Here is a 27,210-nt window from a genome sequence, read left to right on the forward strand (position 1 = left end):
CCGGCGTCTTATCTTTGTAGCCGTCATAATCATCTTGGGCGTCTGATCCACCGTCCGCCTCGTCCTCGAAGGTCACCGAAAGCTTGGAGACACCCTCTTGGCCTTGCCGGATGAACCCTCGCTAGCAAACTTCAAGTCCACCGACAGGCATAGCACACCCAAACAAGCTTGTCCAGACACTTACCTTGACGCCAGACCGCGCTCGTGTGCTTGAGTGGAAATTCTGTTCTGTTATTCGTTATGCCCTTTCGGGCTCTTCCTAATATGCAATCCTAATCATGTTTACAAATATCAAGTGAACTATGATCCGTTATGGATCGTTACACGTGCCAACAGTCCCTTCAACTGTCCTTGTGCCTTCTACGGTCTCCACCAAGCATTCAACTGCTAGTTGCACCCACCGAAGAGTCGCTCCGACCGTCATCGAGTCATAATACCGTAGTCCGTCGGTTCTTGACCGCTGAATGCGAATCCAGCGTTACCGATACGGACCGCCCGACTTGAGTGACATCTTGGTCATAGTCGGACCTGACGAGCGTTCGGTAGTGACGTACCTTTGGCCATCTTGCACCGTAGTCACCACTTTTCGCATGACCGAGCGTTCGTGGCTCGATCAACTTAAATGTAACCACTTCAGCGATTACTTAGAAATCCCCACACCACACTGAGTTGATAGCAACTGGTAGGTCAAAATTTGATGTATTTGTACCAGAATAGTAGTAACGTTCAAGGCCCGTTATACGATCAATGAGCGCGTACCCAAGTTGAACATTGATCTTGAAAGCTTTATCCTTCTCCATTAGAATATTTCTGATTTTATTGAGGAGTTCGTCCTGAGAATAGTTATCATAAAGGTGAGACTATAGTGCTTCACCTTGATAATATTCGTACGACCCAGGTTGTTTGTTGTTGGGTGAAATATCCTTCTCAAGTCTTATCTCGGAGATTTTGTAGAACGCTGAGATCAGCTTACGATTTTTAGTTTTAGACAGCCCGAGTGTGGACTCCTGACGCCATTCAGGAGGCGCTGGAGGCCGTACCTGCCATCCAGAGGACATCCTACCGAGCTTTGGCAGCTGCCACTGGGATTCCTAGAACCACACTCGCGCGTGCGAAGGCGAACAAGGACGGCATTCGTCGAGCTACGGGGCCTGTGAAGCCATACCTGACGTCTGATCAAATGCACCAGCGCATCGAGTTTGCACTTTCATTTGTGGAGGAAGGTGCTGGTACGTTCACTGCTCTAATGAAATTTTATTGTTATAATTCTGACATTATTTCATATTTTTGTATTATTTGTGCAGCAGGAACGTACAGGTTCAACTCTATGAATGACACAATTCATATTGATGAAAAGTGGTTTTACATTTCTAAAATAAAAAGTCGAACTACCTGACAGACAACGAGAAAGTTCCGCACTTTGCTGTCCTAACTTCAATCATCTCACCAAAGTACTCTTTTTGGTAGCTGTTGGTCGACCTCGGTATGACCCACACAGCCTACGTGGCTTGATGGTAAGCTGGGTTGCTGGCCGTTCGTGGAGATGGTGGAGGCTAAACGCTCATCGAAGAACTGTCCAGCTGGTACTCCTGAGCTGAAATGCGCTTCGATCGACAAGGTATGGTACAAGAAGTACCTTGTCGACAAGGTTATTCCTGTAATCAAGACCAAGTGGTTTTTCAATAATGTTTTTGTTTTTGTTCTTTTTACTCGCGTAATTTATTTGTTATAAATTTATCAGGATCAAAAACGGTCTCGGTACAGCAAGATAATGCGACGCCACACGGTACATGTAGTGCATACTCAGATGCAGTGAAAGCGGTTGCCTGCTCTGACGGCTGGAACATTACCCTTCGCAACCAGCCGCCACGTAGCCCCGACTTCAATGTACTCGACCTTGGTTTTTTTTTTTCCAGTATCCAAGCTCCTCAATATCAGAAGCGAGCGTACAACGTGGAGCAGTTAGTTGATGTAGTGGAGTCAGCTTTTGTTGAGCTCGAGTCTGTGACGCTAAGTAAGTCATTCCTAACGCTACAATCTGTGTTGGGACAAGGACCGCGGTGGAAACACCAACAAGATTCCACATTTAGGCAAGAACAAGTGGGTTCGGCTGGGAGATCTCCCACTCCCGCTGCCATGCTCAAGCGAGGCAGTAAAAATCGGGAAGGCAGCGTTGGACGATGTTGTTGTGTAGATGTGGAAAATCCACGGGCTGGCAGTCTTAAACCTTGGTCTAATTCAATACTACTTGGGTATTGGTCGAAAATATCCTATCGATATGTTAATATCCATTTAGTTCGAAATTGGAGCGGTTTTTAAATCAAGAATGGTTTCGATTGGAGGATATATTACTTAGTGGGATGAGTCCAAAACGATGCGCCAGTGTATAATCTGTCGATGGTACAACCCTGGTGGACGTAGCCTTTTTTATTGATTGCATAGCGTAAGTTTTGCTCAGATGCCTCAATTATCGCCTCATTCCGGCGATGTTATCTACTGTTTACGACGCGTTAATTCAGCGCTGCAGCTACCGACCCTAAGCACGCACACCTGGCTAATGTTTTGAGGCTTCGCGAAGTTTAGATTTGTTTGCTAGAAATTTAACAGGCGTCAAGAGAAGTGTTAAATGTCTTGTGGGACGGAGGTAGTACTTACTACTGAGTTAGACGGCGTGAGTGAGAGCACGAAAGGCTCGGCGAACGAGTGTTGGACGAGTTGGGGCGAGTTGAATGTGTCGTGAGTGACGCAAGGGATTATTTGCTTGGACGGTGTTAAGAAGACGAACGAGTTGCTGACGGTGCGAGAGTACGGGATAGCGGGAGGCTTCGTGAAGCTGACCCGCAGGCAAGCAGGCGACCCCAGACGTGTTACATTAGTATTGGTAATACTGCAGCCCAGCAACAACCTGTAAACGGTACCTGTCGAATATTGACAACGACTACTTACAGTAAAATAAATTCCACGGGCAGTGCACTCCGCTGACCTGAATTTTTTTACAGCACATTAACTAAATGTTTGCGATTTTGCTTGAACTCCAAAATATATGTTTAAGCAACCTTTTTTAAAGAATACGTTTTCGTCGGTTGTTTGGACAAAACTTCATTCAGTAAGAACGAGTAGTGCCGGTTTACTGTAATTTACGTCGTGTGGGGGGTTGCTGCGCGCTTTTTTTTTTAACCAAAAAATAGAGTTGAAACCGATGTTATCTCGCTCAACATTCAGCCGACCTCAAATTGTAAGCTGAACGTTGAGCATAATTAGCATGTTTAAGCGCCAGGGTGTCCGTATCTGATAATTAAGAGCTATCGGTCTTTGGTCGCGAGCTCTCGCAGGGTTGCTAGCCACGCATTTTTTTGTGTGAGTAGAAGTCTAACCTGCTTGGACTCGCGAGGACTTAACATCTGCCATGCTTCCGGCGGGGGCATTTCGTCAGCCCAAGGAGAAGAGTGACTACGTTGTCGCTTCTAAAGGTTAGTTCATCATATTAATAACGTTACCGAATTAAAACAGTATAAACTAGCAAGGAAGGCAGCCTAAACGCAGATTACCAAATCTCCAAGACGAAGTACCAAGGGAAAAGGAAACAGAATTTGTTTGCGTAACCTGTTCATTATTGCATGTTTTCTGTCGGTTTGACCCAGTTTTACGCTTGCAGAATGTATCGCACCTCGAGCCGTTGAAGCCTGTGAAGCAAGCATTGACACGTAAAGATCAATTCAAGAACTACCTCAAAGCACGGTCTACTCCCACTGGCTGCAGGACGACCACACTAGCAAATTGTTTAAAGTGGCAAGTTGAGCTTACAAACACTTTTTTGTATATCTAGAACCCAATATCGATAAAACTACGCACTTGATCTATTTCACCGCTTCATTTGGGGCTGATTCGGCCCGTGAATAACCTACGAGAGCTTGCTAAAATTTACAGCAGTAAAGATTCTATGTATGTATTGAAAAATTTCTGGAAAATGTCATTTTATACCCAAACAAATGGGCGTATAGTGCTTCCTGCAACCTGAATCGTTCTATTACCACCCGGGGTTGGCCCCTCGAATGAAGTTTGGGACTTGCGCTGCATGTAAAAGTTGCTAGACCGTTGGTCTTCAAGGTGTTTGGCTAATTGGAGCCGTATTTTTTTTTCTCTTTTACGTTGTTTGTATCCCATAGTACCAGAACATGTTGTTGTTGTCCATCGGTTTGCTAGCATCTAAATGGAGCCTGCAGAATAAAGGTTCTACAAACAGATAATGAACTACGCACGTGACTAAATCTCTGATATCTATTTCATGTATGTATCTTTCGTTACGTATAAAGAAGTGTATTCCCAGCTAAGTTGAAGGCGATCTAGTTTACCGTACCAGCTCGTAAATAAACGAAAACGACAAAGTTGATGTCTTATACACGATTTCATTCACCGAAAGATTCCTTCATGATAGTTTGCAGACGGAAAACTACCATCGGAGCTGATGGACGACGTGACGGGTCCAACGCAATGCACTCTTTCGCTAACTCCACCACTGAAGCCAGACAGCTGGATGAAAACGACACTTGCAAGGCACCAGTCGCCACCTTTTGCAGAATCACCGCGTCTGGTACCTTCCTCCCAGTGTTCGGATCGATTCTTGCGTGCGAATATGGTAACAAGTGAAGATCCAACTCCGACAACATCACACCAAACGAGAAAATATCCGCTTTCTCATCGTAATGATCGGCCATCATCACCTCAGGTGCCATCCACAACATCGTGCCGACGCCTGCTGTCATTGTGTTCTCTTGCCGCTCCCTTGATACGCCAAAGTCGGTGAGTTTCGCATCCAGTTCCTCCGTTAGCAAAACATTTTTGGACTTCAGATCACGATGGATCACAATGGGAGCGAGTGAGTGCAGATACGTCAACGCTTGTGCGATGTGATAGGCGATGCGGATTTTGTCTTCGTCGATGCCTTGAGGGTGACCTCGTGCTTCATAGCCTTTTAGTAAAGTTCGCAGATCCCCTCGCTTCATCAGTTCCGTCAGGACGCAGAGGTCAGTAAGAGACCCCCATGCGACACCAACGAATCGTACGATGTGGGGGTGAACCAGACCCGCCATCAGTTTGGCTTCTGATAGAAAATCGTTGACCTTTTTCAGGTCATTTCGCATTTCTGGAAACAGCATTTTAATCGCGACAGATTCGCGATTGTATGTTCCTCGAAAGATTTCTCCAAAGCCTCCACGGCAAATGAGACCTTGAACAACCACTTGGTCCCGAGGAACCCGAGTAGCAATAATGACATTGTCGTTCCAGAGTCCGTGGCCGATCGTAGACCGCTCGGAGCCGTCGGTGGGCCCGGTGGGTCCTCCTGTCCAAACACTTCCTCTGTCAATGAAGGGTTGTTGATTTGATCTCGTATCGGATTTCCCACGTCTTTTACAGATGCAGCGTAGTATTGCAATAAAACCTACAAGAACGAGCACACCACCGCACGCTAAACCGATAATAGTACCAGCAGTGAGGCCATTATCTGACGCTGACGACGATAAAATCGAGCTGGAACTAGAGCCCGAAGAGCTACTCGACGAAGAAGATGACAAAGATGAGCCGGAGTCTTGGCGGATATCAATATCCTCCGACAAGTTGTAAAAGGCAAATTTTCCACCAATGCCCTCAAACTTCTTGCAAATGCCGTTGTTAATTTCCGCCATGGGAACATCAAACTCGTAATAACCTTCACCACTGGATCCAGGACAATGCAGTGCACCGTCCATAGATCCCCAGTTTCTTTTCCATATCAAGTTTCCATCCGAGACTGAAACCGTGGCGCTTCTATATAGCTCTTTAGCATCGCCAGAGGTAAACAAAGGTTCACAATCGCCACTGGTTCGGTACGAAGCTGCGTTTCCAAAGTCACTGCAGTTTTCGTCGAAATAATAGTCGTATGCCATATAGGGCTCATCTCTGTAGAGGTCGGCGAGACCTGCGGCGCGGCCAGCGTAGCAACTTTCGTCGATGTAGCCAATAAGCCCTTCATTGTTATCAAACTGAGCAAGACAGTTGACTCCACTGGACGATGCACGGTGGTCTTCACAGTCGTTTTTACTGAGTATGTAGACACCAGTCGGAGCTCCATCGCACGAGGAATCTTCGTAGATACTCCAAAACTGATACATGGATTTACACAACCTTCAACGAGGAAAAGGGTGCTTGTCCAGCTTCAGTGTCCACTCGTGAGCTCAAGAACTAGACACCACCACGCTATTTGGAGAATGAAGTGGTGGTTACTGGTGAGCCCACCTCGTTGCTTACTGGTTGTGTGGTCAGAGCGGTGGGTGTACGGCTATTACATCCACAACTTTATTGAATGTGCTAACGTCTAAGTGAATCGGTTACGTCGAACCTGGACAAGATGTATCCAGGTTGGGCGTAACCGATACACATTCAATAAAGTTGTCAAACTGCAGTAGGTACAGTTGGGTCTGGGTAAAGAGGCGTTGATATTGGCTTGATTCTTTTACAACACTATACAAATGCGCTGTTTCAATCATGATGACACTGAAAAAGCACACGTACAAGTCTCGCTCACAGACGTGAGCTGACCACTTGAACGACATCTGAATTGGGCTCAGCTTTGTCGTTGGGCTGCCAGGTGACTGTGGTCTGCGCTGACCGCGAAAAACGCATGTCGTCGCATTAGTTCTCTGATGAATCTCGCCAAATCGGTGCTACCCTGATGAATTCCAGTGATCGATAAGTTGGTTGAAAAGTATATTAGGTTTTCCAAAGTCCGGTTTGCTGTCTCTATCTAACAGCGTTCTACGTTCGGTGCAGAACACGATTCATAATCACAGCCCCCCCCCCCCCCCCCCTTCACGTTGAAAAGGCCTTATGCGTTTTTGAGAAAGTTGTACAGTCTCGTTACACTGCGAAACCACAGTAATAAACTCTAGTTTGCATTGTTTTCTGGCCAACAATGGTGGACGTAGTACGAGTTATAGCGATTACAGCAGCATCACTAACCAAGTTGGCCCTCTTCATCTGTGACCCGTTCCGGTGTACCAAACCGATGCATAGCACGTACAATACAGTCAAATATAAATTAGCAAACTGCAATCCATTGCCGTGAACTAGGCAGGCTTTGACGGTAGACACAATAAACTTATCACAGCACGTTGTCCTCTCTGCATTCAAGCAGAAGGCTCATAGGCCACACATATACTAGCTCAGGGCGCAACACCTCGTATCCCTTGCGCTCACTCATTCTAGCTCATTCTTCTTGTGCACCCGTAATAGGTTCAATATGAAAGGCAGCGGAATCTACCGGTTCCTTCTCCTTGCCAATCAGATCTTCCTGTAGTGCCCGCCACGCTGACAGCCTAAGCCGAGTTCTAGGAGATCGTCTCGGTATCCGCAGTAACTGTCTCCTTCGATACTCATTAACTGCAACATATACAACACAAACACGGTCAGTCTCTTATATTGCCTCCCCATATTGCGAATCCTTTACTCACATTTGAGTCGAATGAAATAATGCGCCACGAGCAGCACAATGAATGCAGGCACAGCCAGCACCCAGTACAAGTTCGCCATATTACTACTCGTCCGGTTGACAATAATCGACGGGCTTGTCGTAAACGGAGTCCAGGACGTACTCGAATCTGAGTTTGAGGCAGCAATGGAGGACGAATCAGCGTCATCACAGAGCGACACCGTTCTTAATTCCCACACTGTCGGTTCACAGCTCAATACGCAGACACAATCCGACTCCCCAAGGCAAAATTTCGTCGACCTGGCCAGAAAATTGTCTTGTCGGGAATAATTCAGTGCAATGGCGTTGCACTCGACACATGCTGGGTCGGTTGCTTCGCAGTAGGTTGTGTTTACCGCTGGGTACTGATGGTAGAGCCCTCCACTGAAGTTGTAGGGGCTGCCACTGTCTGCATTGGGGCCTGTGGTCACTCGGTAGTCCAGTGTGTAGTCGTAGAACACCATGGACATGCAGTAGCCGAACTGGGACAGCACACAGCCCTCTGGATCGGTGGCTACAGGTACATTGAGGCAGTCGTAGCAGCTGCGGTGAGTGAAGCACGTTTCTCCCGGTTCTAGACCGTAGTACGCGCATGTATCCAAATCCGAATTGGTGCGACTCGAACTCGTCGAATACCCAATAACAGAGTCACTAGAACCGGAATTCGACGCCATTGCGACGCGCTGAGGCTTGGCAGAGTCACGAGCGAGGATTCCACTTGTGACAGGAGCTCAAATAGCGGCGTAAAGCTGGCAGATATCCGGCATCTGATCGGCGTCAGTTGCCAGAGTGATACTCTGGGAGTTGAAGTGAGATAATTGGGCAAAATCTGAAAATGACGCTGTCTGATTGGATATAAAGATTGATTTACTGAGCAAGGGCACCGTAAATTACGGTCAGTAAATCAATCGATTACGGTCCGTAATCGAGGAACCGACTTGAACCTCTTGGTCATCAACTTGTCTTCCACCATTCATAGTCATTCCAAATGCCTTTGAATGGTGGAAGACAGAAACTCGAATGGTTCATTCGACTCTTTGCAATAGTTAAACTATAGGTGAGTCATTCGTAGCAAAACTGAAAACTTTTGTTCATGTAGGACATGAAAAAGTTTAAGCTGGAGCGGAAGAAATTATTATCCTCGAAAAAAAATTATTTATGCAGGAGATCATTACCACAACCGACAGGAAGGATAATGATAAGCGTACCAAAAGGCAGGAGCGAGTGATAACTTGACCGCCCTGCGTTCATTAAGTTATAGACCATCTAACGTTGCATAGTGCACACCAAAATTGCTTTGACAACGAAGAGGAAGACCGTAAAAACATCGCCAGCTCTAAGCAGCATCCCGCCGGGCTTCGAGCATTGCGACGGTCGACGACGTACGCTCAGTCCGCGTGACCCCGGCACCAGTTGTCCTCTCCTCATAAGACCCTTCGACAACGACAACGTCGCTATCCACACTCGCTGCTTGAGCACTGTTGTTCCGCTCTCTGCTGCCTGTAGCAGTACTGGGTTCATCCTGGACCTGAGTGTAGGCCGCTCGAGCTGTTTCACTATTCCGTGCCGAAATCTGAGGAGACAGAGGCTGTGCCTGCGTGGTTCCACCTCCAGCCTGTGTAGTCGCGCCTTCTACTCGAGGTGATGACATGTACTGGGGCTGCTGATTAGCGCGCTGCTTCTTCTCTCGCTCGATCAACGTATCTTGCATTTTCTTCCACCCTGAGAGCCGCAGTCTATTCGACGGTGACGTAATAGCGTTCACGTTATTGTACGGCCCCTCTGCTCGCGGCGGAGGGCGCTGTGGTGCCATTCGTCGACATAGGCCGCGTTTATACATGAAAACCGCAAGTAGAGTCACTTGCAACACCAAATAAAATATCAACATGGTGCTGTAGCTCGTGGTCTCCGCCGATGAATTATTACCCGCCGACGAGCTGCCGTTAGCGTCACATTCCGCCGGCATATTAGTCTCCCAGTTGTCCGTCTCGCAGGCCATGACACACACGCAGCCGTCCGAGCCAATACAGAACTGTCGCTCCACTTCGGACGATACATTTTCCGAGTTAAATCCCCAATGCGATGCCTGGCTCAAGCTGCCATTATTCACTAGTTCGTCACAGAGCACACAGGCCTCGTCCGTCGCCTCGCAGTACGTGGAATTAACCGACGGGAAGTAGTTATACCAGCCTGTGAGACTCAGATCCTCGCCTGTGGTGTTACGACGATAGTCCAGAGAGGAATCGTAGCTCGACATGTCTTCGCAGAAGCCCGAGGGCGCCAATAGGCAGCCGTCATTCACCCCGGCCACGTCCGAGTTCAGACACTCGTAGCATGTGCGCGGTTTGCGGCAAGACTCGCCCTCGTGCACTGCGTGGTACGAGCAGGTATCTCCGTCTGAGTTGCCCACGCGATACGGCCCGTTGATCGTCGCAGAGCCGACCGAACCATCCATGGAAGAGGAAGAACCCCGAGTGTCATTGTGTCTCTCGCGCTCGCTGCTGCTGTCATCGCTGCTGTTGCTGGCTGCTTGCGGGCGCGAATGGGACGACGACATGGCGTCCAGCACCCGCGGATTCTCGGAGAATGGCGCTCCGTTGGACTCGCAAAGGTGTCGAGACGATGGTGCAGCCTCCTTCCCAGCAGCGCCCGTACACTGACTCGTCTCGGGGTTGATTGGTCCGATCCCCAATCGTCAATCGTCAATACCCTATCTCAACTGGGCTTTTACAACCAGAATCAATGAAATAACCCATCTTCTTCTGTGTCAATTCAACAACAAAACCCAGAAAAGACTGGATTATTTCCATCTCAAGCGAACCCATATGGCTGGCACGTCAGATGATTGTGGCAAATAGTGAATACAGTTCTAGGATGGCTACACTCAGGACTCTTGACTCGTGCTGGACACGCATTGGAACGAGGAGAGCACTGAGAAGAGGCCGCCGCTCTTGCGCTTCTTGTTGTTTGTCTTGCCACTAGCTCCCGGTGTTCCGCGTCGTTTTGCTGCCTTTGCGCCGCTCCAGCTCTTGCTCTTGCCAAGTTCTGGACGAGTCATTGGCACAGCCTCATCATTATTAGGAGCAGCATTTTCATCGTCATCCTCCGCCTTATCGGAGCTGAACGAGGTGAACACGAAGCCCTTGGATGATGCAGCACCACCTCCAGTCTACAGATAAATAAATAAAAAAAATATTAGCCTAATAATTGCAATAAAATAACAACAGACAGGCGTACCGAGTTGGCGCTGAAGAGTTTGCAGTGGCCGATCACGCGGCTAAACGACGACGAGCCTCGAGATGCAGACGTAATGCCCCCGTACGAGTTAAACCGACCGAGTTTCGGACGAGACCGATCATTTCTTGTCTTCTTCTGAGTATTGCCAGTTGTTGTCTCATCGACGTCTGTGCGGTTCATCATGTGCATCAATTCCTGCGAGTCTTCGTCCTCTTCCAGCAGCAGATTGGGCATCGCAGTCTTCGCATTCGGGTCAGCTTCATTGTTCTCCAGTGTGATCTGACGCTGCAGATCCTTCATTCGCTGCATACGTCGGTTGATTCGAGCTCGCTCCGAGAAGAGCTTCATCTGCTGCCGTTCTCGCTCCTCATCCGACTCCACTTCATCTCCATCCGGTCCGTGGTCCTTCTTGGCTTCATCCTCTTCCTCATCGTCACTGCCAGACTCGGACGACGTCACGTAAATCTTGGGCTGGTTCAAGAAACGTTCACGCAGCATGCGCTCCATCTCGGCCTCTTCGTCTTCTTCTTCTTTCTTCTTCTTCTCGCCATTCTCATCCTCACTAAGCTCCTCGTCCGACTCCAACAACCCCAGACGCGCAGCTTCAAACTTGCTGCCGTCAGCAGCCACCAACTCGTCCAGATTGAAGCGACCACGAGCTCCAGAGCCAGAGTGGAGACCGGAGAACGCGCGGCGATTGCGACCGAATCCCTCCTTCACATTGCGCATAACCTCCTTGACTTGCTGCCGGTCCTGGTCTTCCTGTTCCCGTCGGAACATTTCTTCCAGGTCCTGCTGCTCAGCACGTTCATCGTCCGAGAGATCGTCGACAATGTGGTCCAGATCTCCCTCACGGAGCGTCAGAGCATTGCGCTCTTCTTCCGCCTCCTTGGACTCCTGTGTCTTCGCTTGCGGGACGCCAAAACCGAAATCTCCCAGTCCACCGATCTTCAGCACGTCCTCTTCTTCGTCTTCCTCGGCTTCGGACTCGACAAAGTTGTCTCTGCCCTTAATTAACCGCTTGCGTTTGCGGGTTTGCAGTGCCTCAGCACGCAACAAGTTGCGGTACGCGGCAGCTTTGTCTTTTGGGGTCGAGGACGCGGTAGAGTTGGCTTTTTCACTGTTCTCTGCGTCGTTCGTAGCCTCCACAGCCTCTGTTGCGTCCTCCATGTCTTCATCTGCGTCGTCTCCCTCCTTATCGTCCTGTTCGCTGTCTGCCTCATTGCCGTCCTCTTCAGCAGCGGGCTTCTGGATCCTGTTACGACGTCGTACCACCTTGACACTCTCCTGTTCCTCTTGCTCCTCGTGTTCCACACTCTCCGTCTCCATTGGCGTCGGGTTTTCAGCCACAACAGGCGTTGGGGACGTTTCCTTGTCCTCCTGTGGGTTCTCTGTAGGCTCCACTGAAGTGTCCATGGGTTCTGTCTCTTCCTCGTCCACTTCTTCCTCCTCTTGTGTCTTCTCCTTTTTCTCCTCTTTCTCCTTTAGCTTCTCGTTTGCCAGGATTTTCTTCTCTTCCTCCTCGTTTAAAGCCTTGAAATGGTCCTCGTAGCTCGCATACCCGAACAGTTCGGCCATATTCTGTGCGCCTTGTTGAATGGCCTGCGTCCGGAGTTTAAACAGCATGTCCTGCTTCTTGCGAGACGTTGCAGTCGCTGTGGCTGCCACCGGCAGCTTAAGTGCTTTGCGTGGCGAGAACATATCGATCTTCTTGACCACAGACTGCGGCGTCTGCATCCCAAGACGGCGCTGGTTGAGTTGCTGGTGGTGCGCACGGTTGGCCTCTTTCTTCTTGCGCAGCTTGGCCAGTAGAGCGCTCTTGGCGGCCTCGTACTCGGTCTCCGGGGGTGGAGCGCCAGCACTCTCCAGCACGCTCTCCACGGACGCCTGCTGCGTGATCTGCGTCGCCTCCTGCAGCAGCAGTTGCGTCTCCAGCGCCAGTTCCTCGCCGCTCATGGTAATGATCCGGTCGAAGCGATTGTGCCAAAAAGTGGCAGAGTTTTGCGCGGGTCTTTTTCCCGCCACTTTTTGCAGAGGGAGAGCGTGCACAGCATACAAACTACAAGTTAAAGATAATTACCCAATTTTGGATGAAAATGGGGAGCATATCTGCCCATTTTCAATTTGACAAGTTGAAGTTGACGTTTCCCATTTTTTGAGTTTTTTTTTTTTTTTTGTTTTAGTTGAAGTTGACGTTTCCCATTTTTTGAGTTTTTTTTTTTTTTTTCCCTTGCATTTTTTTCTCGTCGTCATGGCACGTACTGTTCCAGTGGCTCCCAAGCCAAAGCTTTTTGACGAGTACGAGATGCCTACGAGTGCAGCACACAAGGCGCGTATCTGTTCCTTGCAAATGCTGGTGAAGGAGCAGCCAGTTGAGCGTTATACCAGTGTCTTACAAAAGAGGCGCTTTCGAGCTGCTTTCGACGACGTCGCATGGGAACAAAACCTGCGAAAGGTCTACGAGGATACAGATTATCACCAGCTCAAACATTTCGATATCGATCCCATGCCACTCAACGAGCCTTCGTTTGAACTGCTTTTGTCAACGGTGGACGACATCATCGAGACTAGCTCAATGGAAAATGTTGCAACAGCGTCGGACGAAGATAAAACAACACTAATCGACGCAGTGATGCGAGCTGTTTGCCGCGAATGTACCAGCCAAACAAAGATTGAGCGCCATGTTTTGTTCAAGGGCAAAGCTCTGGAGTCCTTCGGTCGAGTGGATTTGCTTCGTGATGGAAACCTCGAAAACGCGATCGTTGTGGAATGCGACGAACAAAACTTTGACAAGGGGATCGCACGGATGGTCATCACTGCGGAGACGGCTTTGCTCGAACGGTTGGAAAAAGACCCTCAGATGGACGAGCATATCTATGGGATTGTATCGGATTTGTTGACGTGGCAAGTGATGGAGGTGGGAGCTGAAGGAGCACGATTCTGCAAGCTGAAAGTGGATGAAAGTGAGAAAGAGGACGGTCTCCGCTGTGTTGTCGGAGCGCTGGCAGCTTTGCTGCAGGGCAAAGAAGCACGTGACGCGTAGGGTGGTTGGTAGTATGTCAACATTGTCCGAGGTGTTAATTTTCAAAAATAAAAAAAAATCACATTGAAAGACAAATGAATATGAGTTACCGCTGCATCCTGTCACTATAACATAACACCAGTTGCTGTCAGCTAGTGGCTTTTACCCACCAACGTTCATCACCATCGACCTAGCCAGCATTTCCAAATGACGGATAGCGTTGGATTCGAACGGATCTTTCTCGATCAAACGCACGTGTGGGTCGTAGCACCAGCCCATGTAGAGAGTACATGGTGAGCGATAGAGAGGACTCTTGACCGCCAGATTGTTGGTCCCCATCTGAAAGCCGCAGTTAAATCGTGAGGCCCAAGTCATACTTTCCCCCTTTTTCACGAAGTGCTCGATCCAATCATCATTGTACATTTGTGCGAGAACATACGCCGTGGCATCGAGTGGAGGCTCGCGGAACGGCAAAAACAACAACTTGTCCAGATTTTCCTTCGTGAGTATATCAACCATGGAAGGAAGCGGAGGCACTGGCCGATGCTCACTCGAGAATCCGAGAGCTGAGTTCAACACCGCATCGATCATCACTCGTCCACGTTTCGGGTCATAGTCAATAATTGACGCTCCATACACTTGAGCCGGCCAGTTCGTGCTGTATCCGTAGTGCATGCAGTCTCCATATATTGAACAGCGGCGAGCGAGATCATGAAAATCTTCGAGTAAGAAATAGTCCGGTAGATTTGACCACGAGATAGTCTCTGGGCGCATTTCGGCAATTCGCACCAGCAGTTCCTGATTCACGGGATCGTTCACAGCATCTCCTCGAACTGCTTTGACGACGCCGTAGTTCACTTCAATAGCCAGTTGATTGGCCAAGATCAGACCGCGAAGACGATGGAGATTCTTGAGAATATGGATGATGAACAAATCCACCACTGACAATCCTTTTGTAGAGTTCTTCTGCTTCTTTTCTCGCGCAACATAGTCCTCAACCAAGTTCGTAAAATCCACTGTGTTGAGCGCTATCTCATCATCAAGAGGAGGCGAACCAACAGGCACATTCCACATCGTCAAATTTCCAACCAGTGGTGCAGAACTAGTGGGTTTCGCAGTTGTTCCTTTAGTACTTTTCTTCTTTCTATTGCGCTTCTTCTTCGACTGTTTAGTCGACCCAGTTGTCGTTTTAGTTGCACCAGGTTGCTCCTTCTCAACCAGATTCGCAACATCCGAAGATACTCGGATCTCTCCACTCAGCATGTACTGAGTCAAGTCCAGTCGGTCGATCTGACGGCGGAAACAGCAGAGCGCAGGTAGAATTCTACTGCTGTGCTTGTGCAAGTTCGAAAAGAACTGTGAACGTGCTTCAGTAGCAGAAATCGCCTCGACAGACGCCCAGTGCTTCAAATACGACAACACCTTCGGGTTCTCCTCCTGCTCTTGTAGCGACGCCAATACCACGTTCAAACTGTCCCGAAAATCTTTCAACGCGGTCGCACTCCACGTTGACGAGAGCCAAACTTCCATGATGCTTGAGATCGAGACGCTTGGACATCCAAGCATATACGCAACTACTTTACACTTGGCGACAGCAAATTCGCTCATCTCGAACCCCACATATCTCAAAGGTTCGTCGCGGCTTGAGTTCTTACATAGCGTGGCGGCAAGGAGACTACTAAAATCATTGAAGCCAATTGCTACGTGAGTTGAGTCGAAGTAATAGATATCTGCGCGACTGACATTGTTTGAAAAATTGGATCGGGTCTTCGCGTGATAACTCGGTACATAGTCACTCAGTGCTTCACGAGCGTCAATAATATCCCCATGATTCTTTGCGTGAAGCTGCTCCATCGCTCCAGCTTCATGCCATCGCTTGATCTTGTCATCGCAGCTTAGACTACGAAAGAAAGACCCATCACGCATGCGTAGTGCATCGATCCAAGGGTTCACACTGGCATCCAAGAACGCGCGATAGAGAAGCTTCTGGGCAAGCGTTGTGTTAATCCCTTCTGGCCATCCGCGAAGCTTTGGGTACTCGGTATGGATTCCTGGTGGCGGATGTGCAAAGAACATTTGCATCTCAAGAGGTAGTAGCTGGAGTCGAGGGTTCGACTGCGACTTGGATATGGCATGTGCCAAGCGCGTTCTCCCCACAAACCCTTCCAAGCAAGCGATGTATTGATCAATTGATTCGTAGTCTTCGACTGCTGGGACGTCACAAGGTAGATCCTCTTCATGCTGTTCTGTTTGAACCTCTCTCGATGATTTAGACTCCTTCTCGGTAGACTTTGATCTGATTAGTTTCTGAATACCAGCATCCAGACTGCGTCTGAACACCTTTAACTGGTCGGAGCTCTTCATTGGTTCCACGGCGTTCAAAACGACGTTGGCGCGGATTCCATACAAGTCTTGGACGCATATTTCCTGACTAAATCCCATGGTTTCCAAGCAACGGGCTCGACGAAGCCACGCCTTGTGGTTCAGAGGATCGACTATTCCGGCAACTGTACAATTCAAAACTGCAGCCTCGATACTGGGAATCTCGTCCGCTTCGGCAGATGAATCTCGATGCAGCGCCAGGTGAACAGCAGCAACGTTGTTCAGCACTACCGATACATTCTGACAGCATGACGTCATGGCCGCCACCCCGTTCCGATAGCTTTTCTCAGCGGATTCGAAGTCACCCTTGGCGAAATAATCTGATCCCTCTTTTCGCCACTCATCCGCAGTCTTTGCTTCACCAGATTTTTCCCCACCGGTGAGCAATAATCCAGCGTCTGCTACTTTCAAGCACCATTCCGCGTATGAGCAAAACTGGGAGTGCTTGGTGTGATGGGATGTCGAGTCGTCTAGCGTATTTTGCAGCAATTTCTCTTCTTGAAGTGACAGGTTGGGTAACGCTTTACGTGCTTGAGCAACTACTCGTTCTGGTAGCAAGTCACTATACTCGTCACCTTCGACTTTAGCCATTGCCGACGCGAGGCGATACCAACCTTTGAAATAGGTAGGATTGAGGTGCACAGCTGCACCGGAAAGCTGGATGGAGACTACATAGTCTTCCGTTTTGACGCGACAGGCTGCAATATTTGTGAGTAGCACTGCCAGCATACGAACTTCAGACTGTACAGCTTTCAGGGTACGTCGATAGCACGCTAGTGCTCCTTCGTATTGGGAATTCATCATACTAAAGAACTCGTTTCCAAGGGTTTTCCAGCTCATCAAGTCGGTTGGCACATCTCGCCATGGGATAATTTCTTCTGCTTGGTCGATTCGAACTCCTTCTGATCCATCCATTCGCACCTTATAGTACGGCTCCAGAACAACAATCGGTCGTCCTTTAGGGAACTTGCCTGCCACTACACGTTGCCGTTCATGTGGCGGAAGCTCGGTATTCACCAATCCGTAGGCTGCAATCTCCACCAAATAGCCCGTAACATCCTCAAGAATCAGCGACGACGAGGCAATACCGAAGAATGCGTCATCAACAGCCACCCAACCGCAAAGGTATCGGCCTCTGTGTGTCGTCCCGAGCTCTAACTCTTTGCCAATCATCGGCTTCAGTTCCTGCAGCGATCTCAATTCGGACGTTGGCTTAGCACCATCAAGTGTCATACTACTGGTGCAGAGGTGTCCAGCGAACATTTGTTCACCCACAATGCCTCCAGGTCGAACAAACCTGGCACGCATCATCTTAAACCGCTGAACCATCCCTTCTTGTGTACTCAATGGCAGAGTCTGGCCACTTTCTTCGTCGGAATCATCATCCAACAACACTGGTTGTTCACCCTCAGACAAACTTGCAAGAAATGCTAGCAACGTAGCTGGATCACTACCGGGAAATGGGAACGCCATCGTCAGCAAAGAGCGACAGCGACTCTGTCTTCAGGGAAATGTCGACTGAGCCACTGGATTGAGGAAGAATTTTTCTTGTCCCTTTCCCATTAGCTTCCCACAACAAACACCTTTCCCATTTTACTAGAAGTCTATGATGGTACTCTAATACGACACTCAATTGATTCAACGCGCACTAGCTGACGAACTGTACCCAAAACGCTGCGAAAGCCGAAGATTTGGTCCTCGTACAAGCTGACGCCAGCTACGCACTGACGGAATTCGAGAAGGCCGAGGCTCTTCAGCCATCTCCTCCCCTGACGTTGGACTCGCTGGAGGTGTCGCCTTCTCGACAATCTTCTTCAAACGAGCTGTAGTCACCACAGACGAGAGTTCTTTATCGACAGTCTTCTCCGGTGTTGCGATCTCTGGTATGATATGTTCGACTAGTTCACCAAGAGGAGCGAACGGAAGTGTAAAAAGCCGTAGAAATTCCTCACGCGTAGTGGCTTGATCATCAGCATGACGAGTGCAAAGTTTGTTGGGCTCATTGTGAAATTCGACCTCAACCGCTAATTTCTGTGTAACAATTAAAAAAAAATCAATAATGTACCAGGGAATAACATCCAAGCTGGAAAACGTACCGGATTCTTGTTTCGCTTGCGCTGTGTGAGTTCGCGCCCTCTATCCACGATCGACTGCTTGATGTTGTCCGCTTCTTCTTCAGACTCGACGAGAATCGCCTTCGCACCTGGTAGAATCTGACCTCGTAACCTCTGGATTTTTTCGTCAACAGCTTCTCGAGAGGACCCAGTAACGAAAGTTACACAAGTCAAGTCATTGCACATGTCCGGCAAGATCATCATAGGTGCCAGGTATAATTTCTCCGGTGTTGGCAAGTCTTCAGGCTCTCGATCTTTTGACTTGGTCAATAGATTCTCGGCGCGTTGCTGGAGCTCGTGTTTCTCCTCCATAGACTTGAGTTGCAGCGTTATATTCTCCAGTTGAAGCAAATGTTCCAGTTTCATCGCCTTAAACTTGTCATCAAACGCTTTAAGTTGCTCCTTCGCCACGGCGAGTTCCGTCTCAAGTCGCGGTATATCGATAATTACTTTGCCTTGAGAATCGGCCAATTGCTTCTCGAGACGAGCTTGGTTTTCCTCCGCAACTTTGAGTCGCTCTTGGGTGACCGCGAGCTCCATCATGAGTTGTGGCGTGCTGGCTCGAACCTCTGCCAGCTCCGTCTCCAGTTTCTGTTGGGTCTCCCAGGCAGTCTTTAATTGTTCGGTAAGCACAGCGATGGTCGTCTTTGCCTCGCGGAATTGCTGCTCTAATTCCGTCGCAGAATGCTCTTCCAGTAACGAACTACATCGCGAATGCCGCTGCCCCTCCTGCTCCTGTTCGACCTCTTGTTCATCCTCCATTTTGGTCATTTGTCCAAGTGTACAGGCACGCATGGAGTGTGCAAAGCTCGAAGGAAACCCTACCAATCTCGGTCGTTGATCGTCGAACTGTCAACGATACATGTACGCGGTAAGCTTACCTGGATACCGATTTCCAGCGCATTCGGGGTTGCTACCACCGAGCAGTCCACCAGGTAATTTAAGAAGCAAGCTTGCGCGCATAGTATGCCACAGATATCACTAACAAATAGAGTGTTACTGGGCCCACAAACCAACTGGGCAACATACTGTGTTAGGGCACAGTGTTACTTGCTTAGATTGCGGCTGTATGTAAAAAAAAAAAAGCTGTGATTTTTACTCAAGTAAGTGAATAGCCAGCTTATGGATATGGCATTGAATTCGTGCTCTACTTCTACAAAAGTACTTACAGTTAATAAAGTACTTATGGTTTACTTAAAAATAAATAGTAAGAGTAGATGTGGAGTCCTACGCGAGTAGCAGCAGTAGAATTGGGTTTTTTTATTGTACTGACGAGTCAAGTAACCAGTCCACCTCACCATTCCCCACCAAGTCAAGGTTTGTACCAATTGTGCTCTTTTTTTCAAAGTGTTTATTTTGTGTCTGTTTCGATTTTGCCTACAACTCAATCCAACCTTGGCTTTGATATTGGTTGCGGACGGACTCTTCGATTCCCATACCAGCGTAGAAATCACAGCACTGTAATGGTGAAGACGAGATTGTTCCAGCCATACTTCTTGTACACTTTTCTCCCAGCCTGACAAAAATGTGCGCGACCTTGGCAATTGCTTCAGTTAAAAAACTAACCTCAGCATTTTCGCAAACTGATTCCAACTGAGTTTATTGGAATATCGCTCTTCGTCCTCACCGCTGCTCTCATCAACGTCGCTATGGATCCTTAATGATGCTTTGTCGTTATTTTCATTCTGCTCCACCGCGAGATCACGATTAAAAGAAATCGGCTCGTACTCGCTCATTGAGCCCGCTGTAATCGTCGTTGGGATATCGTCCCCGCTCATTGAGCTCCCGAAACTTGCTGAACCCGAGGATGACGCGGAGGCAGGACTGTTGGTAAGGACCGCAACCATCATTACCATCACGAGGTAGTGCACGCGCATCATTGTGTGGGTGTTACTGGTGTTGAGAGCTGGAAGGAAAAAATCGAAGTGAGCAAGCTGACCGAGAATACCTCGATCGAGGCAGTAGGAAGCTCCCTCCTTGTCGAGCGTAGCAATACATACAGAATTCACGCAAACCAGTTTACTCTAAGGTGTCGGGTCATCGGATCACGGTTTGGTATAGCGTAATACAGAATTTGTACGAGTTCCGATATTATCTGTCGGAACTCGTTTGGGATGGCATCGCAGATGACGGTTTAGTAAATCGTAATCCAACTGCTTGGAATTCGTTCAAGATAGTAAACTGGAGATACGATCGCTCAGCCTGATCCCTCTCCAAGTACGGTGGACTTAGAGGAACAACGTCGATCAGTGTGCTACCGGTATTCACCACACAACACCATGGACCAAGGAAACAGCTCCAGTGCGTATCGCGACATGGGCGATGAATTAGTTGAGGAGACCAATGGCGTGTGTCACGAGTCTCCAGCCAAGAAATCGTTCTTCAGCCCGAAGCTGTCGGAGTCTATGATCCTGAATTTGAAGCAGCGTCGAGCTGTGCGAGCAAAGGTCGTCGTCATTCTGAGCTTGTTGCTCTCGGCTAGCGTGGCGGCAGCCTCATTGTATACGTTGGTGGATGCGACCGCATTGACGATGAAGATGAGGGGTGCATATCCAATATTTCGCGGCACTTCGAGTGTACCGAAAAAGAGCGAGGTCTATTCAGGTGAAGGTGTTCCAAACGTCGGAGACGCCATGCTATCTACTGACGTGACTGCCACTCAGCGCGAAACAGACTATGCACAGGACGATGCCATGTTAGAAGACCTAGATCCGTATGACGAGTTTCACCCGGTCGGAAGACAGCTAGAAGTCATATAGTAACAGACAAAATTTGAACCTACGTGATCTATTATTCTGAAAAATGAAAATTAATGCTCATAACATTTCGTCTCGTAAATGAAAAAAGTTACCGGAATATTACGACTCGTAATATTCCGGTAGCTTTTTTTCTCAGCATCCATCAACTCTTTACCCACGCTCCCATTTCTATCCTTAATTATCCCAAAATATTCATTAGAACTCGCAAAAATCCAATTTTCAATTCCTCAAAAAAACACATTCCACAATTCAAAATGAGTTGCTCAAGTAATGACACGCCTGCTCCTCCGCCGCTGCACGTGGCTGTATGGGAAGGCGACATCGAGCGCATCCGCAGTATCCTCAACGCTGTGTGTCCCGAAGGTGAAGAATCCCGAGATCCTGATAAAGCGGAGGCGTTAAAAACCCTTCTGGAGACCAAAGACGTTCGAGGGAATTCCGCTCTGCACTTGGCTGTGCGCATCGTACAGCCCCGTCAACAAGCTATAGTAAAACTGCTATTAGATCGCGATGCAAACGTCGCGTCTCGCAATTCTGACGGCTGGAGCTGCGCCCACGACGCCGCTTTGCTTGACGATGAGTACATGTTGGCTCAGCTGTATCTACAGGGCGAAAAGCAAGTGATAAAGTCGCTAGAGTCGGCACAAGAGACGTTCATGCAGGCACTAGAGAAGCTTCCGGACTTTGAAGCGGAAATCTTCATTGAGGCGCAGTCGTGGGTGCCCATAGTATCCAGTGTCTTACCGTCGGATACTATCCGTATCTGGAAATTCGGGTCTCAATTACGGATCGATTCGGCGCTAAAAGGACTGGACGGGGTCAAGTGGAAGAAAGGACCGATGAGTCACGTGTATATGGGGAGGAATACTGGGGAGAGAGCGGGTCACGCAGTGGTGATGGATCATACCAGTAAAAAGTTCTATGACGTCTTGGAAGCCATGCACAACTCGTCAGTGGGGAATATGGACATGGCTCTACAAGTTTCGTTGACTACATCCATGTCATCGTCCAGTTTGGACGCGACCAACTTGGAATTTATTAAACAAAAAGATGTCAAGGCACAAGGGAAGAGAGATAAGAGTAGAATTCAAGACGATGAAGAGAACAAGAAAAGTCGAAGTAAACAGAGGAAATGTCCGTGGCCTGGAACTACTTACAAGATGCAGAATTTCTCAATGGAAGCGCAGTTTAGACCCGTTGTCAAGCCTGATCGGAAGCTTAAGCAACTACCCACTGGCAAGGACACGCCGTTCGAGGAAGTGCAGCAGTTTGTCGAGCATATTCAGTCGTCTGTGACTCATGGTAAGAACACGAAAAGCTCTAAATCGACACAGAAGAAGAGTTCTAGTCTCAGTAGTAACGATGGGAATGCTGGACAAACTCTACGTATCGAAAAGGGGCGAAAAGTGGAGATGCATTTGGATGTGATCGCTGGAGACACGATTCGATGGGATTTTCTGGCAAAAAGCAGCGATTTCTGCTTCGTCGCGACGTATTTCCACGAGGACCAACAGCAAGTTGTATGTCGTACCGATGGCGTTAAGAACATGGCGATTGTTGGAGCTTTCGAAGTCGAACACAACGGCAGCTTCGTGCTGATGTGGCAGAATACGCAGAAAGGATTTACGATGGACCGAAATGGCATTAAGATCAAGTACGATGTTCAGCATACTCGATCGGCTGCTAACGAACTCCCGGCAGATGCTGCGACTGTGGAGCCTGCAGCATCACCGGAGTCCGAGGAGGTTGAAGAAGAGGCAAGCAACAAACCCCGAAAACTCACTGACGAACAGAAATGCGAGGTTTTCCGTCAGTTAGACCACATCCCGAACCCAATCACTACCACAACATCCTTCGTGGACTATTTCAAACTCAATGACGTTGCGAGTGAGTCGAAAGATTCTCTTGACGACAAGCAGCAGAAGAAGTCATTATTTAAGATGTTTGAGGACAAGAAACATCAGACAGCAACCGCATCGTCTTCGAGAAACGGTACAGTTGAGACTGCTTTCGGTATGAAGAACACGTACCGGAGTCTGACGCTTCTGCCAGCCACGCGTCGAATGCGCAAAGATTTCGAGGCAAAAGTTGTAATGACGGAGAATTTTCCTTTCCAACTCCGAGATTTCCTTCCTGTTATCAAGTTCATTTCCACTACTGGAGACCACGTGAAGAACCTCGAGGAGTTTTTCCAAATGGTACGCGTTGCAGTTCCTTGAAAGTGTGTGCTGTACGATGGCTAATTGTTTGTTTCTTTCGACCTCAGAAACTTCCTCCAGGTTTCCCTGTCAAGTTTGAGCTGCCCATGATGTTCACGATCCGCGTCGCGTACACGTTCCAGAAGATCACACTGAACCCGCAGCTGGATCCCAAGATGTTTGAGATTCCGAGCGACTACCAGGAAGTGTTCACGTTAGATGAAGTGCGCTCGTAGACACAATTTTGCAGAAATAGAAAAAAAAAAATGATTATCGGTCTAGTTGATTTCTAGCTTAAAGAGAACGAGAACCAAGTATTCTATTTTTTTAGTAATATGTTTGAGAGATCGAACTTTCGCCTGTTCTAGTTTGCTTCTAGCTGTCTTCCATCCCGGCGAAACTCTTCATATGGATCAAGTTCTTCTAACATTGCGTTGTCCAGCGCGTAGTTCGTCTTGCGCTGAGTGACCGTCTCATCGGAAGCTAGGATGGCATCTCCAAAGTCTGGAACATCTTCACCTGTATAAATCTCGCTCTCCTTCAGTACACTCGCACTGCCGCGAAATATTGGATATGCACCCCGCATCTTCATCGCCAACACTGTCGTGTCCATTGATGTGTACAGAGCTGCAGTCCCCACGCCTGCCAGCAGCAACAAGCTCAGCGTGACGACGACCTTGCCTCGCACAGCTCGACGCTTCTCCCAACGTTGGTGCAGAATCTTCGATTCCGACAGCTTCGAGCTGAAACATGAGCTCTTGGAGGGAGACTCGTGACACTGGTAATTGGCCTCTTCCAGCGACGAGAAAAACTCTTCATCCATGTCGCGATATGCACTTGAGCTGTTTCTTCGGACCATGATGCTGCGTGGCGAATAGCACACTGATCGATGCCGTTCCTCCAAGTCTACAGCTCTCAAAGGATCAGACCAAATAATGGCGTCTTGTCCTTGCCAGTTTTGCTGCAAGAAGCGAGCGGTTTCTTGTCCGTTGCAATACCAAGACATCCATTTATGGTCTAAATATTTTTTATTAAGTAAGGGTTTGTAGCATTACTACACCCACAATACCAAAGCAATCAGAGCGCCAAGCGTACCGTAAACAATGGTATGTAACACTGGTGGTTGGACCGCATGCTTTGAGCAGTTCAGCCGAGAAGCTCTGTATGGCCTGCTGTTTAAGTACTTCGAAATACTGCAAAACTTTTCCCAATCCTGAAACATTTTCGTGCAGAGGATGTAGAACGCAAACAGCTATGCTCCGTATCGCTCTCTCCATCGTTCCATCCAAGCTCAAACGGCATTGCCCTAACACAAGCGCTCCTTGCATTTCTCGACCCTTTGTATCCTCGACAAAACGCGTAAGATTCACTGTGCGACGGATATCGTTGTCTTTTCCGACCCACGTTTTGAGATAAAGTTACCATAAAACTACATTCGATACAACGCCTCCCAGTCGTTTTGGTACAGAACAAGTCTGCGACCATTCTTCACATACTCGACAAAGCCAAAAAAAAAAAGGTTGCGTGACCTTCAGCAACTTCAGAATCGCTCGCAGTATAGTTGATACGAGTTGAGCTACGTTCTCAAGATCTGTATCATGCGATAGTCCCCAGCGTTGCTGTGGAGTTTCGCTGCTCGTGATGCTGCTCCTCATTCCAGTTAGAATCAGCTTGATTTCGACGGGATGGATCGATTTCAAAGTTAGTCGAGCAAAGCGTAGTGGAAGGCCCATATGTTGCATGACATGGGGAGGCCATCCGAGAGCAACGGTTGCGAGGAGGAGATGAAGAGCGAGGTAGCAAGCTTGTGAGCGTGTAGGTAGAACCTTAGAGTAGTCGAAGTTGGAAGACGACCTAAGGGCTAGGAGGTAATTGTTGGAATGAAATCATTTTCTTAGGCTTGGAAGGACGCGAGAAAACCTCAGCACTGCCAACTCATGAAGTGAATCTAGCTATCTTGTGTTTTACAAACATGTAAGTAGTCCATCCGCTCGTACGGCGAATGACCGAATCTGCTCAGTTTTTTTTTTGGTTTCGTACCCAAGCCCGTCCTTCGTCGACTGCGAAACTTTCCTACTGAAGGCGCACGAATACAACACTTGTAATCACCACCCGAAAACTCTTGCCGCTGCTAACCTTCACTTAGTACGCATACAGCTCAAAGCGACGAATGTTGTTACCGTCCATGGCGATTTCGTAATGAAAGCTAATGAGTTGCGTGTACAGAGTTTTGAGTGAAGCTCGGCAATTTTGTAAGAATCTCATTAAATTATTCAAGGACTTCAAATTGTTGTTGATCGGTTTACACAGGTATCATTCACTGTCACTTTTTTCGCTTTAGTGTCCTATGTAAACACGCGTCTGCCATCATCATTTTTGGTCCCGTTGCATGTTCGTCATCGTCGACGAGTGCACATCCGGTGCCATTATCCCCCTCTGCTCACAAGTGATTTTGCCCTCCCAGCCCCAGATCTCCTTTAAGACCAGGCTACAACGATGGTGGCTACGTCGCAAGTACCCAAGCTCTTCACGCCCCTTACACTCGGCGGCAAGTTGAACCAATTGACGCTGCAGCACCGCGTCGTGATGGCTCCGTTAACCCGTCTTAAGCACGGCGAGGAAGGAGTGCCGCCCGAGATCACGGCCACGTACTATGGTCAACGCGCCACCAAGGGCGGTCTCATCATCGCTGAGGCCACCAACATTTCGCCTACTGCTCGGGGCTACGTCGGCTCCCCCGGTATCTTTAACCAGGAGCAGGTGGAAGGCTGGAAGCGCGTGACTGACACGGTCAAGGACAAGGGAGGACACATGTTCCTGCAGTTGTGGCACACTGGCCGTATGAGTCACCCGCTTAGCCAGCCCAACGGAGAGTTGCCGGTGTCCTCCAGCTCCAACGTGGACGTGTCCGGCACTCACATTTACACCCGTGAAGGCCCCAAACCGCACGTGCAACCTCGTGCTCTGGAGACCCACGAGATCCCGCTTATTGTCCAGGACTACAAGAAGGCAGCTGAGAATGCTCTTGCTGCTGGTTTCGACGGTGTCGAGTTCCACTGTGCCAATGCGTACCTGCAAGAACAGTTCCTGCAGGACGGCATCAACGACCGAACGGACAAGTACGGCGGATCTATGGAGAACCGCGCGCGTTTCCTGTTCGAGTCTCTGGATGCGATTCTCGAGGTGGTAGACTCCAGTCGTGTGGGTATTCGCCTGTCGCCTTACGGTATGAGTTTCGGCCAGTTCGAGTCTGACCCCATTGGAATGTACGGCTACGTCATCAAGAAGCTGAACGAATATCACCTGGCGTATGTTCATCTCATCGAGCCTCGTGCATTCGAGCTGCACGAAAACCCGAACGCTGCGACCGACGGATCCATGACGCGTACTTTCCGTGGGATCTACGACGGTGTCTTGCTGTCGGCATCTGGCTACAACCGCGAGTTGGCTATCAAGGCTGTGGAAAGTGGCGACACCGACCTTGTGGCTTTCGGTCGCTACTTCATCTCGAACCCGGACCTTGTGAAGCGTCTAGAGATCGATGCGCCGCTAAACCCGTACGACTCGAAGACGTTCTACGCGCCGGGTGAGCTGGGATACATTGACCAGCCCTTCCTAGAGGAAAGCGATGCGGCTAAGTCGTCTTAGGGTGAATCTACTGCATAGTGTAGATGAAAGAGTACAAATTGCTGTCCAAAAGGAACGAATTGATTTCGACTAAAGAAAGTTTTGCTACGTACGATCTTATCATCGGTGCCGCGATTACTAATATGACACTCCAACGAGCATCATAGCGGCTCAGGTGAGTGTCGCAGTCAACATTCGCCTAAGTAAATGGGCAAGATTAGATCACTATAGCGTATTAATTGCACCGACCGATATTCTTGCATCATTATTACTACTCGCGCGCAGGAGAAAGAAACGTTAGTGGAGGATAGCACTATTATATGAGTGTATTGCTTTCGTCATATACACAGGCTCACATTTGCCCCTC

General features: G+C 48.7%; 12 protein-coding genes across 12 annotated transcripts; 4 read left to right on the top strand and 8 right to left on the bottom strand.

Annotated features, from left to right (window-relative positions):
• Positions 1 to 3,302: 3,302 nt before the first annotated feature.
• PPTG_22629 (hypothetical protein) lies at positions 3,303 to 4,077 on the bottom strand (the record flags this gene model as incomplete). Its single annotated transcript, XM_008905485.1, has 2 exons — positions 3,303 to 3,464; positions 3,982 to 4,077. The coding sequence occupies 2 exons, from the start codon at positions 4,075 to 4,077 to the stop codon at positions 3,303 to 3,305; spliced, it is 258 nt and encodes an 85-aa protein (XP_008903733.1).
• Positions 4,078 to 4,258: 181 nt separating this feature from the next.
• Positions 4,259 to 6,324, bottom strand: PPTG_10018 (TKL/DRK protein kinase). Its single transcript, XM_008905260.1, has one exon. It carries the CDS (start codon positions 6,147 to 6,149, stop codon positions 4,407 to 4,409), a length of 1,743 nt encoding a protein of 580 aa, XP_008903508.1. The 5' UTR covers positions 6,150 to 6,324; the 3' UTR covers positions 4,259 to 4,406.
• Positions 6,325 to 6,857: 533 nt separating this feature from the next.
• Positions 6,858 to 8,324, bottom strand: PPTG_10019 (hypothetical protein). The gene is made up of 2 exons (XM_008905261.1): positions 7,488 to 8,324; positions 6,858 to 7,416 (listed from the first exon to the last, which is right to left on the bottom strand). The coding sequence occupies exons 1-2, from the start codon at positions 8,176 to 8,178 to the stop codon at positions 7,244 to 7,246; spliced, it is 864 nt and encodes a 287-aa protein (XP_008903509.1). The 5' UTR covers positions 8,179 to 8,324; the 3' UTR covers positions 6,858 to 7,243.
• A 300-nt stretch (positions 8,325 to 8,624) lies between these two features.
• PPTG_10020 (hypothetical protein) lies at positions 8,625 to 10,335 on the bottom strand. The gene has a single exon (XM_008905262.1). The coding sequence runs from the start codon at positions 10,059 to 10,061 to the stop codon at positions 8,841 to 8,843; it is 1,221 nt and encodes a 406-aa protein (XP_008903510.1). The 5' UTR covers positions 10,062 to 10,335; the 3' UTR covers positions 8,625 to 8,840.
• Positions 10,219 to 12,752, bottom strand: PPTG_10021 (hypothetical protein). The gene is made up of 2 exons (XM_008905263.1): positions 10,742 to 12,752; positions 10,219 to 10,673 (listed from the first exon to the last, which is right to left on the bottom strand). Exons 1-2 carry the CDS (start codon positions 12,695 to 12,697, stop codon positions 10,389 to 10,391), a joined length of 2,241 nt encoding a protein of 746 aa, XP_008903511.1. The 5' UTR covers positions 12,698 to 12,752; the 3' UTR covers positions 10,219 to 10,388.
• Positions 12,753 to 12,924: 172 nt separating this feature from the next.
• On the top strand, positions 12,925 to 13,859 carry PPTG_10022 (hypothetical protein). The gene has a single exon (XM_008905264.1). The coding sequence runs from the start codon at positions 12,993 to 12,995 to the stop codon at positions 13,782 to 13,784; it is 792 nt and encodes a 263-aa protein (XP_008903512.1). The 5' UTR covers positions 12,925 to 12,992; the 3' UTR covers positions 13,785 to 13,859.
• PPTG_22630 (hypothetical protein) lies at positions 13,845 to 19,054 on the bottom strand (the record flags this gene model as incomplete). Its single annotated transcript, XM_008905486.1, has 3 exons — positions 13,845 to 17,595; positions 17,803 to 18,176; positions 18,242 to 19,054. The coding sequence occupies 3 exons, from the start codon at positions 19,052 to 19,054 to the stop codon at positions 13,926 to 13,928; spliced, it is 4,857 nt and encodes a 1,618-aa protein (XP_008903734.1). The 3' UTR covers positions 13,845 to 13,925.
• A 526-nt stretch (positions 19,055 to 19,580) lies between these two features.
• On the bottom strand, positions 19,581 to 20,966 carry PPTG_22631 (hypothetical protein). The gene has a single exon (XM_008905487.1). It carries the CDS (start codon positions 20,137 to 20,139, stop codon positions 19,813 to 19,815), a length of 327 nt encoding a protein of 108 aa, XP_008903735.1. The 5' UTR covers positions 20,140 to 20,966; the 3' UTR covers positions 19,581 to 19,812.
• PPTG_10025 (hypothetical protein) lies at positions 20,539 to 21,039 on the top strand (the record flags this gene model as incomplete). The annotated part of the gene is made up of 1 exon (XM_008905265.1): positions 20,539 to 21,039. The coding sequence occupies one exon, from the start codon at positions 20,539 to 20,541 to the stop codon at positions 21,016 to 21,018; it is 480 nt and encodes a 159-aa protein (XP_008903513.1). The 3' UTR covers positions 21,019 to 21,039.
• Positions 21,040 to 21,247: 208 nt separating this feature from the next.
• Positions 21,248 to 23,576, top strand: PPTG_10026 (hypothetical protein). Its single transcript, XM_008905266.1, has 2 exons — positions 21,248 to 23,216; positions 23,285 to 23,576. Exons 1-2 carry the CDS (start codon positions 21,273 to 21,275, stop codon positions 23,450 to 23,452), a joined length of 2,112 nt encoding a protein of 703 aa, XP_008903514.1. The 5' UTR covers positions 21,248 to 21,272; the 3' UTR covers positions 23,453 to 23,576.
• PPTG_10027 (hypothetical protein) lies at positions 23,544 to 24,246 on the bottom strand. Its single transcript, XM_008905267.1, has one exon. The coding sequence runs from the start codon at positions 24,220 to 24,222 to the stop codon at positions 23,581 to 23,583; it is 642 nt and encodes a 213-aa protein (XP_008903515.1). The 5' UTR covers positions 24,223 to 24,246; the 3' UTR covers positions 23,544 to 23,580.
• Positions 24,247 to 25,661: 1,415 nt separating this feature from the next.
• Positions 25,662 to 27,000, top strand: PPTG_10028 (hypothetical protein). Its single transcript, XM_008905268.1, has one exon. It carries the CDS (start codon positions 25,713 to 25,715, stop codon positions 26,862 to 26,864), a length of 1,152 nt encoding a protein of 383 aa, XP_008903516.1. The 5' UTR covers positions 25,662 to 25,712; the 3' UTR covers positions 26,865 to 27,000.
• The last annotated feature ends 210 nt before the right edge of the window (positions 27,001 to 27,210 follow it).

This window comes from Phytophthora parasitica (genome assembly GCF_000247585.1).
Source record: "Phytophthora parasitica INRA-310 unplaced genomic scaffold supercont2.20, whole genome shotgun sequence".
NCBI lineage: Eukaryota > Oomycota > Peronosporomycetes > Peronosporales > Peronosporaceae > Phytophthora > Phytophthora nicotianae.